General features: G+C 46.4%; 1 protein-coding gene across 3 annotated transcripts in view; it reads right to left on the bottom strand.

Moving 5' to 3' along the window:
* Positions 1 to 17,321, bottom strand: part of Pgant6 (Polypeptide N-Acetylgalactosaminyltransferase 6) — a 126,833-nt gene that overhangs the window by 24,160 nt on the left and 85,352 nt on the right. For all 3 annotated transcript variants that reach the window (XM_037421348.2, XM_075877835.1, XM_075877829.1), the window contains one exon: positions 9,815 to 10,083. In XM_037421348.2, the coding sequence (XP_037277245.2) occupies positions 9,815 to 10,083 (269 nt within the window). The remainder of the gene's footprint in view (positions 1 to 9,814; positions 10,084 to 17,321) is intronic.

Below are 17,321 nucleotides of genomic sequence, written 5' to 3'. Positions count from 1 at the left end.
CGACCACTTCTTACATAGAAACGATGGAGGAAGAAAATAGAACGAGACGCAAGTGCAGTGTTGAAAAGAAATCACGAAACAAAACGCGCCGACAGCAATCGCAGGGTCGTGTTCGTGACACTAATAAAGAACGAAAAAAAAAGTCCTTGGCAGTCGCTTAGTTTACATGCGAATTTTCTTTTTTTGCCCAATGGCCAACGCTCTCGTATACAGAAAAAGAGCCCTGCGCGCCACGATCAAACTAAGGTGAATGAAAAGAAGAGAGAGCGAGAAGATGATAAGGGGGACAACAACAAAAGGCACAAACACCGTATCCCGAAGCAGTATGCACTGCTCGTTCCCCCCGTTGGGATACTTCCTTTCCAGTTTTCTTTACGGCCGGTCCTCCAAGACGAGCAACCTCGCTTGTTTTGCTTCTCTACTCCAGTGAGGCGAAAGTGGAACCAAAGAACGAAACCGAAGTAGGAGGGGGGTCACGAACTCATCGAGCCACGCGGTAAACTGAGCGAAACCCGCGGAAAAGGTTGCCCCACCTCAGCCCCCTTTGTAGACTAAACACTCAGGGAACCAAGCGCGAAGACAAGAACGTACCACGTGGGGTAGACAGTGTATTTTTCCCATCGACGTCTGCTTCCCCCCACCCTTATCTCTCATTATCGCCTAAGAGGATGGAGAGCGTTAACTTTTGAAGGTTTTAAAGAACACTGTTATTCTACAGAGTTCTACAATACTTGTGTCAGAAAAATCACCATAATTAAGAGAAATGCAACATTGCTCGCTGCCATCATAATAACCTCTTTTGTGATGAGAGACATCTTAAGATGACTAGAAACAGCAATTACGACGGTAATTAAACAGTTTTAATTAATTTTCAGAGAAGGCAGGCGGACTGGTGAAATGGCGGAACAGACGTCTTTCCATTGTCACTTTAAGGTTTTCAAAAATTGGCCTCTGATAATTATTGCGGATCAATGAAATACAACCAAGTCCCCCGACGAAACCGACACCGAAGTTCCGATTAACGCTACTAGCAGACGACCGAAATGACGTCCCTGTTTACGACGGCGATTCCAGCGGTGTTTGTTCGTCTGCATTTGTTAACGAACATGCGCCATATATACGTGCTGTAATCGCAAAATCAGACCCGCACGACCATGAACCGAAGTCAATGGATGATTCGTTTAATTAAGCTAACTCATTGTGGACATCTCAAAAGCAGAACAGTTCCTGCTCTTCTGAGTTTCGGCTTCAGCCAGATTTCGTTATTCTCTAATATTTGCATGCCAGTGGCTGTTTTTTTTTTGCGAAATCTGAAGGTGACAGCTCTTCATCGGAAGGAATGCAATTTTTTCCATTTGACCAAACCACCTGTCTCCACTAAGTAAAAAATAATTGACTTAGCTTTGTAATTACTGTCGTAATCGGTGCTTCTACTCATTTCAGATGCAACAGCTGTCGAAAACGTGATTACGAAGGCAGCGTGAAAATATCCCAATTGCCTAATTTCTGAGGACTTTCGGACACACATCTTGAGAAACACTGTATAGCGCAACAGGCAAGACCCAATGTAACCGTTTTTTTTTTTACACAAAGTATAAAGCGTCACGACGTGAAGATAATGGAGATAGTTCGGTGGTCTTATGGTCACTGCGATGGTTGAAGGATATCAAAGTTGGCCATTGCCGTTAGCCCTACGAATTTCTAATGGTCTGCACGGCCCGAAACGGGACAACGAAAATGCTCTTCATACAAAGCAAGCTGTAGCCTAAATGAGGTGCACCATTATCAACGTGAATACTGCCTCCCATTGCGATGCGAAGACCACCCCTTGTCATGCAGCTACGGTGCACGACTGATTCTTTATGCTTAATGCAGAAAGAATACGCGTCCCCGAGTACACTCCACCTAGTGAGTTTCTTTTTTTCGCGTACATCCACATTCTTTCGTCTCATCGTTTACCACTGTCCACTGATTTCTCGCATAATAATAATAATAATAATAATAATAATAATAATAATAATAATAATAATAATAATAATAATAATAATAATAATAATAATAATAATAATAATAACAATAATAATATTATTATTATTATTATTATTATTATTATTATTATTATTATTATTATTATTACTACTATTATTATTTAATAATAATCATAATTATTATTATTATTATTATTATTATTATTATTATTATTATTATTATTATTATTATTATTATTATTATTATTATTATTATTATTATTATTATTATTATTATTATTATTATTATTTGCAAATATCAGGCCACGATATGAAGAGCCTTTGTTTTTCGAAGTGTGGAACATATCTATGTCTATTCATACTCTACGCTGAAACGAACACAATAACAAAACACAGCAATCATTTAAAGAGGCACCATTTCGATCAACGAAAGCGTTACTCTGTGAGTGCTATATTACAAAAAGAAGAAGAAAAACACCTAGAAAACAACGGTGCCAGGAGCCACGCTAATGCCCACCTTTTCATCCACTGCTACGCTTATCTGCAACGATCCGCCTGGCTCTAGAATCCGATCGACTCAGAAACAACGGATTCGTCGGGGCAATTGCGAGCCGAGACCGAATAGGCTGCGGCGCGCCACTGTCGCGCATTGTACCCGATGTGCCTTTTGTGCACTTCCCACTTGCACAGAGCAGGGGGACCCGAAGTTTGTATGTGTGTGCCTGTGCAGAGGCAGAAAGCCGCATTTCCCCCCCCCCCTTTTTTTTTATCTCGCTCGCTTCAACAAAAGGCGCCCAGAGCGAATTGTGCGCTTCGCTATAGCGGCTCTTTTCTTGGCGACAACGCTACTGCTACACCGCTCGCTCGGGACAGGTCATAGTGCTGCGGTGGCGGTCCTCGAAATAGGTGGAAACTGCGGCCCCGAGAGAGAACGGGAAACGCGAAGGAACATTACCGCACAAAGAGACGAGCATATTTAATGTTGGTATAGGACAAATGAAGCGCGCCAACAACGAACCATGCTTGAATGGGCGTGAATGGAGTGCAATTCACGTTTCTGAAGACACATGTGCACTCTTTTGCGTGCAAGCCGATACACAAGCGGGCATCCCTCGATGGCGAAAAAAAAATGCTATGTCGTTTAAGTCCAAAACTTCGTATTACGAGTATTGAGTTTCTACATTTCGGGAGCCGCGAGATTTTTAAGGAAAAGACGTCTTATCTGTTCGGGCACTCAGTGGTATTGCACACCAACAGCAGCGGTGTGGACTTGAGGACTTTTTTTAAAGACATGGACAGCAGATCTCTCCACGAACCCCTAAACGCGTAACTCCCCTTCCCCCCCACACTCCTCCAACAACACCGCGATCGACGTTCATTTGTTACACGGATCACTGGAGAGAAGAGAGCAGCGCGAACCATTCAGAAGGCATCTTACGCGCTATATTTACTTCCCGAAGCTTCCTGCTTCATATAACCCGACTTGGTCGCTTTATGTCACCAATATCCAAGCGCCATAATAAAACACTAAGGAACGAGAAAAAAGAAAATTCTGTGTTACTTCACTGATATGGCTGAAGCGATATTGAAAGACGAAGCAAGCAAGATGCCCGAAATCAAGAACGTCAGGGGTCAGAAAACGAAACTTCTGCGCACGATAAAGTGAAACTACGAAAGCGCACAGGCCTCGTTAGTAAAAAGCCCCTCGCTCTTCCCCTCTTTCTCAGAGCAACGTTTCCGCCTTCTTCGAGCAACAACAACAACAAAAAAAAGCTCGAGATAAATCCACGAACACAGAAGCAAACTAAATCTTCAGAAGAGTTCGGGAGACTTGAGAAGGCGTAATACAGATAGAGTCCGCAAAATAACTGAGCACACGGCCGACTGGTCCCCATTTGCGTTTCAGATAAGGCTCCCCCCAAACGGCAGAGCCCATTCCCTGAAGAGCGGTCACGATAGGGGAAAGAAGAAACAAGAAAAGTTCGGCAAACAACAACCAACCCCTGTTTGAACGGAAGAGTAAAATATCAAAACAAGCTTTCCTTTCTCGCTCCATTCGTTGCCCTTGTCTACCTCTGGGTAAAGAAAAAACAAAGAAGGGGCATCCGGTGAAGCCCACCCCTGGTTTCGTTTGACTTCGCAGTCTGGCTGTGTATAGACAGTCTACTTGGGCGTAGCACCTGCAGTCTCAAGAGAGCACAGAAACAAGTGTAAAAAGCACAGATATAGTAGTAGACCCCTCTTTCTTCGTCCTGCGCCGGGGTTGCACACAAAGGTCGCAGCTCTGTAATACAATTCGTTACTTTTTTTTTATATGAGAGGGGTATTTTACTCCATTCCCACGAGTACTAGATGAGTTACGCATCGCTGCACGTGCTTGAGAAGCGGTAGCTATGTTGAAAGTTGGGGCTGCGTGCAAAACGGCTGCGTACGTGGCGGGAAAGTTGATTCCAAGCAGCCAGTCGGAGAAACGTGGCGAGTTCCGCGCGACTGAGGGAAGTTAGTCATGAAGTGGTGAGTGAAGCCACTGAGTGAACGAGTCTCTGTTGTCGCTTCATGTCAGTGAGTTTCTGCTTTCCCTCAACCGGTTGCAGAGACTGAGTGACTGATCGAAAATCCTGCAGAGGGTCCGTATGCATATTCTTATAAAATGAGAATATAAAATGAGCATCTGTTTCTGGCTAGGTTGTTGTCTAGCATACGTTAGTATGTGCACTTCAAAACATGACAAAGCTCGACCACAACAAAACACGATGAATGCATGCGAGCTACTCTAACTTAATTACTAAAATATTGCACCAGCCCTCGGCGCAATCAGCTTAACAGCCCATCTAATAACAGCGCATGCAAAGTAATGGGAGCAGGCTAAACCTTCTCGCGGTCGGTCTTTCAAACACATTCCTCGCTGTAATTTGCGAAAGAACGGCTGGAATGGCCCGATTATGATTATACGCTGCTTAATATCCGTTTTCACTTTAAATTTAAATGCGTCTGCTGTAAAAAACAATACTAAAAAAATTGCTCCAACAGTACCATTGCCAACGCAGAGAAACCCATTTACTTAACGAGGCTCTCCGTTCATTGGCCCGCTTTGAAAGCACGTATCGTCATGCCAATCACTATTAATGCGCCCGAGAAGGCACGAAATTTAAATTTAACGAAAGAATCATAATCGTTGAGACATTAGGATGGCGTTGTTATTGCATCCTCGGTTTCATCTTTCAAAGGCATCAATGATGCCCCCCACAAGTATATGCGAAGAAACAAAACGCGATCATCCGCGAAAAGCAAAAGAGAAGGCTCCGAACGAACTTTGTGAAAGAAGGCCGCAACGTTCTGCACCGCTTCACAAAGCGAAAAGAAAAAAGAAAAAAGAAAGGCGGCACTTTTCCGTGGCCCCGACTAACGCAAGGCACTCCCGCTTGATGGCCGAGTAGTTCTGCTCATGCATGAAAACCTGAAAGAAGCGGTAAATTGCCGAATCATTACGCAAATACCATTGAGAAAGAATGCTGCCTCCTCACTGAAGCAGCATTAATTGGGAAGAAAGAAGAAACTGCCGGAGACGAGCTAGGCAACGCGTAGGCCGAGTGTTCGTCATGTCAGTAAACGGCTATAGGCGTGCCTCGAAACGCGTCAAGCACATTGGCGTCCTTAGTTCTCGTATGCGCTACTTTATAGGAACTGAAGAGCGACTAGGGAACAAGAAAATTACTTTCTTTTTTTACTGTTACCCTACACAACCAACATAATTTCCTCTTATTTCACCTGCCCGAAAAACTCTCGCTAGCAGGCTTAAAGATCAGAATAAAGCGAACCAATTGAAACCCGCCCAATCCACCAAGGGAGCATCATCGCTCTAGCATAAGGCGGCCATGACTTGGATTTGGGGATGTGTGCATGTATTCGACCATTCCGGCGATTATAAACGGATTACAACCAACGGTAAGTCGAAATGGCAGGACAAGACGGCGATGTATGAAGACGCATTCATTGATTAATGACTACTGACAGACCGAACTGCGTCACTTGACTGCGTCGCAGATTATCACCGTGTGACAGCTTCGGTGCACGCCTGCATGGCACCGCCTGCATCACCGGAACGACCAAATAGCACCTTCGCTCGCTGGCGACAGCAGCGGCCTTACATAACTGAATGAGAAATAGACGAAAAAAGTTTATATCTGACTGAAGAAGCTGGTCATCGAAAACTACTCCCTGTTAAATGTAGAAGAGACGCAGCGGAGCATTCGGCTGAAACTACAGTGCAGCACTACAAACCGCGTGGCTTCCCAGAATGCTTAAAATTTAACAATAGGGTCCCATGTGTTTCTAATGGGCCGTGTTCAATTGTCCTAGGAAGACACGCACATTGTAGTGCGATACCATATTTTTACCAGGGTGTTCCAGTGAGTTTCTGTTTCATACAAATGGGAGTCATTTTTATTATCTATAGCTACTTTCGTCACAGATAAGGTTTGGGAATGGCTCACGCACTCTTTCGCTTACACCTAGGGTGGCGATGCAACACTTTTCTTAGTAATCATCGAATCACTTCATTAAAAAAAAAGCTTATTGTCTAACAAACCGGCTGTCGCAAAAATATCTTTATAATCAGTCAAATACAATTGTAGTTGCATAAATTTGTCGGCTTCTTCAAGCGCTTTCTCTAGAAGGGTGGTGACAAGGGCAGAAGGGTGGTGACAAGGGTGCAACCAGATGCGTCCCTTCGTCGGCGCGCTGAAGATGCAGAGAAGAGGGAAGATAAATGGTGGTCTTGGACACCGTTTCTCTTCTCCTCTCTTCTGTACGCCGTGTTTACTCTTATGTCGCATCTTGTGTCACGTGCGGCGCTATGAAGTTTGGCTGACGTTTTCTCAGTAACCTCGACAACCTATCAGCAGCTTTTTTTTTTTTACCACACCGAAAAAGTGTTGATGATAGATATACGGGGTCTAACGTCTCAAAACCACCATATGATTATGAGAGACGCCGTAGTGGAAGGGTCCGGAAATTTTGACCACCTCGGACTGTTTAACGTGCACCCAAATCTGAGCACACGGGCCTACAACATTTCCGCCTCCATCGGAAATGCAGCCGCCGCAGCCGGGATTTGAACCCGCGACCTGCGGGTCAGCAGCCGAGTACCTTAGCCACTAGACCACCGCGGCGGGGCACCGAAAGAAGTGTTGAGGGGCTCCTTTACGTTCACAGAGCTCCCTTGTTATTATATAGGTAGTCTTTCTTAATGTGGCTGGTAGCCCGAGTGGAACAGTGAGTATGGTGCTCGGCTGCTGAGCCGAAGGTCACTGGTTCAATCCCGGCCAAGGTGGCCGCATTTCGATGGATTTGAAATGGCCTCTGCACTGTGCGATGTCAGTTGATGTCAGTGGAAGAACACTAGGTGGTCAAAAGCTCCGAAGCCCTTCACTACGGCGTCTCTCATAATCATATTGTAGTACGACGTTCCTAACGCTTGATCCGTGTTTCCTCTTATGTCGCATCTAGTCGGTGTCCTCAAGAAACGAAATGCTCTTCATTTACTGACAAACTAGCAAGAATGCCTAAAACTTTCTTCCTACTGAAAATAATTTACCGTTCAGTTGAAGCCCAATCAACGAGGACACCTCATACGAATCGGTGGGCAGTCATATGCACGTCGCGAGACACAAAAAAAAAAAATCACGTAAACAAAGAGCAGTGAAGTGAAAAATCAGAACCACAGCATAACCCCCTCCCCCTCACCCATTTTTTTTAGTTCTAACGTAGATTCTGTTTTTTTCAACTATTTCCCGCACCTTACCGTTTCATGGAAACTTCGCCACCATCCAACAAGGGACACACAAGCCAGCAAAAAGAGAGATAAAGTACGCGTGAGATATGGGAGCCACCGCGCACTCACTGCACCATCTTGCTGATAATGCTGCAGACACGATAGTCTCCCCCCCCCCCCCCCCCCCCGAGATGCCCACCAACAGCGGTAAAAGAAAAAATACGAGTAGCTTGCCGTTGGAACGATCGAGGAAGTGCCTATTGGTGGCTCCGTGGTTAACGCCTTGCATTCACGACGCGGAGGTCCACGTTCGATTCCGCGCGCGAGAGTCTTTTTCTGGAATTTTTTTTCTTTCTTGCGTTTTCATATATATAGATACGTATACATATACAGTGCATGACATCGACGCCGACGCCGACAGCGAAATCCATCCGAGAGTGTCCATATGATTGCTATCGCAATAAAAAGGGAGAAAAAGCCAACATAACAACTGGCGAATGCCACGAAAGTGATTACTGTGCAACCATGCGTACTTCAATGCTCCATTGCGCCAAGAGATTTAAAGAACAACATACCCAGATACAATACACACACGCGCTATCATACAATTTCTCCCTCTAACATACCAAACTGATTTCTTAAAATGCTTATCCTGTTTTCCATTTAATTCGTTATTAGACACTCTCCTTGCACAGACTAACACACGTTTCAGTGTCAATGACGCTCAAAACCTATTTATTCTGACTTGCACTTTCATAACTGATAAAATTAAGCGAACGCGGCTTCGGTAACCCCGTTTGTTTAAGAAACAAATAACCCGGAAATAATTATACGGTTTCGTTTAGGAAACATGCCTTTTCACACGGCACATTCGCTTACCTGTTAATTTTCAGAAGACACTAACTTTAACAAGACTACCAGCCGCGACTATGGTGCTCGTCTGATGACGCGAAGGTCGCGGGATAGAATCTCGGCGGCCACATTTCGTTGGAGGCGAAATACTGTAGGCACGTGTACTTAGATTTAGGTGTGCTGTCAAGGACCACAGTACAGTCAATATTTCCGGGGCCCTCCATCACGGCCTCCCTCATACGGCATATCGTGGTTTTGGCACGTAAATCCCAGGAGATTACAATTAGCAGGGCCCCTTACTTACCATGGCACGTTTCCAGTGGCAGTACGAAAGTTTCTCGCTGCGTGTAGATATAAAAAGGCGTGGGTCCACAGAGTTGGCGTTCGCCAGGCGGGCGAAGACGAAAAACTGCGTGCGATCCAATCAACTTGGGCGCAGTCGTGCCCGGGCGATCGATTCAAATATCTATAGCACGCTGTAGCACGCATGCCATTCTCGACGAGCACGAAGAGGCGCGGGAGAACGCGCTCGATCCCCCACTTGCCTGTATTCAAGTGAACGTGCAAAATAAACTACGTATATACTACGACGCAGTGAATCGCTGCTCTCTTTTGTTGTGCAAGCAAAACGTATACAGTAAGGGAACCAACAAAACTCGCACCAAGTTCCTATAGAGCATTGCTGCGTTCGGGAGTGGGCTTGCGTTTCAGCCACATGCAGGACATACAGGTCCGAGGCAACATTCTTTGAAGTAACGTATTCGTGAAGACTGCAGCGTTTCAGGCGTTGTTTCAGCATTGCGCTTGTTGTCAGTTCGCCCAGGTTTTCTGTGCAGCTAGAGTTTACCTGTTCTCACGAACACAAAAGAACGCATACTTGAGTGGCGTTTACAAATGCGAAGCACTGAGTCACCGAGCGGCCAGATACTGTTTATGACGAGATGGCGAGACTTCTGTCTACGTGTCGAAACAAAACATGTCAAATATATCACCGTTACTTGAATTTAAAAGCGACTTAACTGAAAAAAAAATATAATATAAGAATCGGCTCTCCCGTTTTACCCTTTGACGCTGGCGACTAGTAGGTGCAATGATGTGTCTGGTCAATGATTAAATAAGAAACAGAAATGCTCGCGTAGTTGAAATGCGGTTAAAAACTACACGGAAGGAATATCACGAAGGCACATCAGAGGCCACTCACCCAGGATTCCTGATGTCGGGTAGCGACCTGTTGAGGGCGATGAAGTCGCTGGCCAGTGCGTTGAAACCGTTGACCTTGTAGAGTTCATCCTTCTTCTTATCCATACCTGCAGGCAGGAAAAAGGCGGCGCCCTGTTCGCCGGGTCCCTTGGCCTCAGCGTCACGCTTGATCATGGCGAGGTCGTGCCAGTCCTTCTTGCCGTCAGCGTCCAATTCACCGCCGGCCGGTATTTCATTGGCTGCACCAGGCGGGGCACGTAGATGCTGCGCCTGCAGTCAACAGGAGGAACGAAAATGACTGTTGAAACACAGCTTTTCCAAAAGGAGCGTAGCTAAATCTTTACAAAGACACTGCAAAGACGTCCATGGGTAGAGCACGATCCCTAAATGTAGAACTGAATGAGATCTAAAACGCTGGTTCATGGTTGATAGTGAGTACCTGTCAAGCCACTAAATTCTTTCAGTCATCACAAGTACATATTCAGGTCACCACAACATGTACGTCTAGGCCGCCATCTTTGTCTGCAAATGTCGCATACCTATCGGAGGCAACACGAAAAATAAGCTTTCGTTTAAATCAGTGTAGCGTTAAACGCAGACGCGCGCACAGGTACACGAAATCACACACGCAAGCACACCAATAAAGCACGTAAGGTTCACTAGATTACGCCTGTTAATTGTAGAGTCGCCGCGTGGGCGAAGCGGGATCGCCCCCATGTGTGACCCGAGACTTGTCTAAATTTGCTGTCCCTCATTCTCGCACCAGCCCATCTCTCCCTGCAGGAACAGGTGGATGAAAGTGTCATGACGACCGCGATGCACATGCCTGTCTCAATCGTCCAGTCAGTTCCTGCCTCACGGATTGCTTAATCTCACCTAGCGACTAATCCACGCCAGTAACGCTCTGTCACCTCAGTCGCACCTTTAATTTATTCGTCGCTGACCATGAGCTCAAAGGTCGTGTTGCCTAACTGCGGCTGTATCCTTGCATGCGTGCAAGCATATCTACCATCCAAATACAAACTTAAACAGCACACTGCGGTATCAGAATAAACATGCCCTTCAATTTCGCACAGCTTAGCGTACATGGAGGGAAAACTCTTGGTCAAATACACAAACTGTGTTTGTGCCACTCGATTCAAACTGCTTATCTCGGTCTCGCAGCACACACCGCTTCACGCCAGTCGTGGTGGTAAAGGATTCTTCGCCACGATTTCACGTACGTGCCTCATACATTTCTAGTGACAGGTGCCTGACGAAGAGGGAAAAAAAATCATCGCAAAACTCAGACAAAACACGCAAGCTGAAGCAGGCACGACAACAGCGCTGTTGTGCCTTCATCATCCTGTGTGTCCTGCATGACCTTTGCACTGTTTTTTCTGCCCACTTATAAACATAAAGCAACTATACCCCAAACCTCTACCCTGGCAAGCTTGACGAAGCCCTCTGGCGATCGACTTCTCGCCATGTTTCGCCATTTCGCTTTCTGGGTTCGCCAGACACCTCCATGTTTGCCCAAAATTTTGTCGATATCGATTCAACCTTGCAACCTTTCGCGATCCAGAAACAAGGCAGACAGCACACGCGCGATATCGGGATCAATGGTCACGGCATGTTGCCGCATCTTCGTCAAGAGGCAGCCTAGAAGCGTGCTGGTTTCTCTTAAATGAGATTATTTGGTTTTTCAGCAAATCATTTTAAGTTTAGGATGAAAAGCATTCCTATACGCTTTCACAGGCAATGCAATTTTAGAAACGAGCGTGCAGTCATGTTCACACCATGCTCATAATCATATCGCCAAATCATAGGTCACTTTACACATTCGTAAAGAAGCGAGCAGTAAGCTCTATCGGTCGGCATTCAAATGCGCAAAGTGTGTCTGGTCAAATAATACTGCTTTCTAAACTTCATTAGGGTTTCACATTGTGGCCATCCCGAGCAATCATTAAAAAAACGCGATCAAAACTTGTGGATGCTAACGGAAGAAAATCGAATTAAACAAGATAAATCATGAACTTACGCTGGCCAGGAATAGCAATAACTTTTTACGAGTTTATCGCGCGCTGGAAAGAGTAAAAATATGAGGCACTTCGAAAGTGTCTGATCCCATTTCCCGCTTTTAAGGCCTGTCTGATAATTGACGCGTGTTGTAACTCAATCTGTACATGTGTACTCCACGCACTGGTGAAAAAAAAAATCGATTTATAAATTTTCAGGCGTGTTCTGATGTTCATATCTATTAAAAGGAAAACACTTTGCTTAGACACAACCTTAAGAGAAAGCATACGAGAGTAACTTAGAAGGTCAGATGAAAGAATAAAGCACGTTTTAAAGCTCCTGCTTTTTTGTACTAAGCAAAACTCCATGAAACATGCAGGCCAACGGAAAATTGAGATTTCAACGCTACACGACAAGAAAGAAAAATGATAATATATGAAGTTTTACGTCCCAAAAACCCCTATATATATGATTACGAGGGACGCCGTAATTGAGGGCTCCGGAATGTTTCCCTATCCGGTGGTCTTTAACGTGCACTGTCATAGCGCAATACACGGGAATCGACCGATTCGACTCCGGTGAAATGCAACCCAAGCCCCGTAACCACTGATCCACTCCGCCAGACGGGAAAAGAGAAGTCCTACGACTCTTTTGGGGGAGTTTTCACTCGCCACGTGTACGACTCTAATTAAAGAGACACGTGTGCTCTTTTCGGAGATAACTACGGTGTCGTTCAAGAGTCCTGAAAGCCAAAACAGAGTTAGCGCGTTTAAAAAAAATAAAGTCATATACTTGACTAGTTAGGATATCCCGAAAAGAGTACCGCATGCACATTTTTTTTTCCTTGGAGTGTAGGATTACGAGACACGCCATTCATTCTCGAAGAATGTCCGTTGCCAGATGACACATTAGAAGAACCAAACACGCACGCAACTCATGAGCAGGCCGTGAATACGCGCTCACACGTCCAAATAAATAAGAACGTGACAGGATATATTGATTGATCAATTGATTAATTGATTGATTGATTGATTGATTGATTGATGTGTGGGGTTTAACGTCCCAAAACCACCATAATATTGTCGCGAGAGCAAGGTTTCGCGGAGAATCTTGTTCTTTTACGGCTTACGAACGGAGCAGTCAAGGTCGCCCCCGTTCGGGATTAGAAGGGGAAAGCTTACTCAGAAAAGCGTCTAGCAAGAGGCAGGTCCGGCGCCACCGTCTGAGTCTAAGCCATTGTTAACAGGCACGCGTGTCATTGAGAATGACATGAGCCCCGTGTACATGGACGCGACGGGGGCGGGCTGAGTTGAGTGGCGGGTTCAGCTTACCTCGACGCGCCCGAGTTTATATGAACTCGCACGGACGAGTTGAGGTGAGGGGTGATCGCAGCGACGCTTTGCGTCGAGGCGAGCCGAAAGCCCGTCTTCCGGTACCGGTTTCCGCTCCTCCAAGCCAGCGCTCTCACCGCTGTGGGCTGCGGTTGTTTACGCAGTTGTCGCTCCGCCACCGCGATGGCTATCTCCGCTCCCGTCTTGGTATTTTTTCTCAGTATCTCAGAGCAATTTAAATATCGTGGCAGCGCCCAATAACTAGGTTGTGAAAAAAACTCGTGGGTAGGAAGAACACAGCGTTTCCTTGCCACAACGCGTTCACAGCTACTAGGTTGTCTCAAGATGTTCTTTGAGGGGAAGCAATGCGTTGTTCTTGGGCGATATTTAAACATTTTTTACAGCTCTTACAACTTTTTATGAGATAATGCAGCTGCATAATTTGTTTCTATTACTGGCGGTAAGCGCAGGAAAATGAAGCACGAATCAGCAAGCCGGCTTTGGTGCATTTAGGAGGCTGCCGAAGAACCCTCGGTGCAGTGAAGTGCGCTTACGGTCCGCCGTTGACAGCCTTGGGGGCAGCTCAATATAAATAATATTTTCTCGCGTAAAACAAAGATTCGTATTAAACTTACAGAAATAAATATCGTTTCTGCACCCTTTGAAATGATCCAAAGCGTATATTTTTATATAGAGCGCCACACAGACCGATAAGTGCCTGAACATGAGCAATATTGCAAATTTTTCAAAGTTCATGTGCCAACGCTTCCAAACTACTGTCTTCGCGACTCGTGTTTTTCCACCACTTACCGTCAACAATGCAAGCAAGCTATGCAGCTGCGTTGTCTCTGGAAAAGTTGAAAAGCTGTAAAAATTTCTGACTTTGGTGAAGAACACTGCATTGCTTCCCCGCAAAGCACATTAACATACACTAGTGGTGAATGCGTTCAAATGCGGTTCTTTTCCTACCGACTGGAATCGTTTTACCGTAATGCGTATAATATTTCAATATTTCAGAGCGAAACCAACCCTGGACTACGCTTTTCCTCTGAGGGAAACTACATGTATTGGTAAAGGCACTTAATTTTTGTGATAAAGTCAATTGACACCACTTGCAAAAAAAAACCCAAAACAAAACTTGCAAAGAATAAAATACCCGAAAGTATTTGCCTTTTCATAGTCGAACCTGGCTGTGAAGGACGCAAAATAAATGCAAGCGCAGTTGGAATGCTGCGCACTAGTAGACGATTCTGTAAATTTACGCAAATGTATTCTGATGGCGAGGTGACCAGAAACTTTATTAAAGCGTTTATGTGCACGTATTTGAGATTTCTGGCGCACAAGCCGATTTCCTGCTACGGGCAGAGCAATATAGCCGGTCGTCAGAACGATAACCAACAAGCTCTCGTAGGACGTGCCAAGCAAGATTTAAACGTAAAAGTGATCTGCATTTACCGCATAACAGAACGATGTCCTCGTTCTGTTATGCTTGCTATCGAGCAAATCACTCAGTTTTTCCTCGTTGACTAAAGCTAGCAACGTCGTGATTTCATCATCTGTCCACATGGTGCGTGGAGCCCGCGAGGATGTCATCGTGCCTAGCGCGCGCGTACCGGCCGACAGAGAAAGAGCAACGTCGGAATGATGGGGACAGGGGAAGCGGAGACCGCGACGGGCGGGAGAGGTCACGAGCCGTCAACTCAGCGCGACCGGTTATACATGCCCTTTCTGAGCGCGGCGAGTTCGGTGAACCTACCCCCTGTCTCCGGGTCGACGGGACTCGCCGCGACGACTCTCCGCCCCGACGCGTCCGCTTGTACATGGGGAGGGCGAGTCCAGAAAACCTGTTTATTTCGCCTCAACGCGCCCTCGTCGGGTCAATGTAAACGGGCCTATGGGGACGCAACCACTTAGCCTGACCGAGACACAGTGGCGGCAGGTAAACGACCATATTCTCCCGCGCTGTTGTTAGGATGTCGGGGCGCCTCGCTGTCGCATGTACACCTGGTAAGCAATGGTGTACCCATCGCTCTTAAGGACGCTTCTAGGAAGCAACAGTTAATGAAAGAACTGACGGGGCCCGAGCGTGGGAACGGCCGCCGACGGTAGTCGGCCGAAGGGGGCAGCACGGCCTGGTATGGGAGAGAGTGCCCCGTGCGGAATAGCTATCCCTTTGCGTGTTTCATTTGGTAAGGAGGTTTTTACAAATGTAGTGCCTTTTATGAAAGTGTTTCTGTGATTGGTTGTGATGCTGCGAGTCCCAACATGTGATTGGTTTTTGTGAAGACTCTTTGTTCGACCAAGGGTTAAAAAGAGGATGTTTGAACTTGAAAAGTGAGCGGAGTCGGAGTAAACAGCGGATCTCACCACGGGAGACCAGGCCATGCAGGCCGAGGGGTATGTCACCATTTTCTATGTTTTGTCTTTGTGACCCAGTGCATTTTGTAAATTGAAGTTGTGTTAGCTAAATAAACCCCCAATGAGTGCTCCCCGAAATCATCGTGTTGACGTCTCATCGATTGCCTCCGCGGAGTTTCACCCACACTTATTCGTCTCCCTGGTCGTCCGATGCGCCTAACTTGAACAACCCCGACGTTTCGCTACAATATTATGAGAGAAGCCGTTGTGGAGGGCTCCGGAAATTTTGACAACCTGGGGTTCTTTAACGTGCACCCAAATCTGAGCACACAGGCCTACAGCATTTCCACCTCTATAGGAAATGCAGCCGCCGCAGCCGGGATTCAATCCCACGACCTGCGGGTCAGTAGCCGCGTACCTTAGCCACTAGACCACCGCGGCGGGGCAACGTGACAGGAGACGCTAATGTGTGCCACGAACGCGCGGTTGCTATGAAAAGCAGCAAGTTAGACGCGAAAGCAGGAACCACTGAAAGAGAGAGGCGCCGTAAACCAACCGAAGATCGAACGGAAAGTGCGACAGATAACAACCTAGAAAACAACGCAGCGCCGTGCTGCGCAGGGTCACGCCCAGAAGATCTACCACTTCATTGAAGAACCGTCCCGTCGTGTGGTACGGAAGCAAGAAGGCGTGGCGAGGGAGTTTGAAACGCTCGAAGCAGCTGTTTTTCTTTTTGTATTTTTTGAGAAACCCGACCAGACACGCCTATACACTCAAAGAAGTTAGGAAGTCTACAGCATACGGGGTGAGGCAGGCCGCACGCCGTCCCCTCGCTTGCACGCAAGTGTAGAGACACAATCTTATCGGTTCTGCAATGAATACTCAGACTTTGACTCAAACTCCAGCGATTACTTCCTCCCACCGGCATTCAGTAAACTTCGGTGAATACATCTAAGCGCTTTACAGAGCGTCAGTTTTCATACCAGCGCAGAGCAACTCCAGTCGCGAGGTGGACAACTTTTGCAAAACCAGTCAGTGTTTTTTTTTTTTTCGGCGTGTATTTGCTTAGTACTGATGTGTAAGTAAAAGGCCGAATTCAGTTCAAGCGGGGAATTGACTAAGCAAGTGGCTGGAGAAAACTGCTGATTCTCGACAGGCCAGACCCACTTTTTTTTAAGTAACGACAAACACGAAGGAGTATAAAAAAAAGGGGGGGGGGGGAAATGGTTAAAAGCAGAAGCGCAGCCAAAACTTTTTCTCTGTGAGACGATGGGGAAGTGCTTAGCCATACTTTATATACACATTAGTGCACGCATTTGTAGATGTGCGTGTGTAAGTAGCAAAAGCACATACTTTCGGGGTACCCCTGGCTACGCGACCGCTTGCAAGGGACATAAGCACGGCAGCCCATTTTTACAGCCAACCGATTACCAGCATCGAGGTGTCATTAGCCACACACCAAAGATAACACATAGCAGCACATCTGCTCAAGAAAGGCCGAACAAAACGAAGGTAACAACAGCCTCAACACAAGATGGAGCACCACGAAGTATCGGCGCGTCTGCAGCGCGAGCAGCACAAGCAGCGGCCGGCGTAGGCCAAAATAGTCGAGCCGCAACCGTGGGCAAAGCAGAAAGCAGGTTTTCGACTTGCCGTCCACCCCTCCTTCCGCGCTGCTGCCGCATGAAGGTAGGAGTGGACTCGGAATCTTATCGGTTTTCTGCGCTACGTAACTGTGATGTAGTACCTTAAAAATGCGAGTATAGCAGACGACAGCACCACATCATTTAGAAGATGAGAAGAATGAAGAGGCATTGCAGC

The sequence above is a fragment of the Rhipicephalus microplus genome, chromosome 2, assembly GCF_043290135.1.
Source record: "Rhipicephalus microplus isolate Deutch F79 chromosome 2, USDA_Rmic, whole genome shotgun sequence".
Classification (NCBI taxonomy): domain Eukaryota; kingdom Metazoa; phylum Arthropoda; class Arachnida; order Ixodida; family Ixodidae; genus Rhipicephalus; species Rhipicephalus microplus.
The sequence above is the reverse complement of the archived record's forward strand: the minus strand, read 5'-3'. Positions and strand labels throughout refer to the sequence as shown.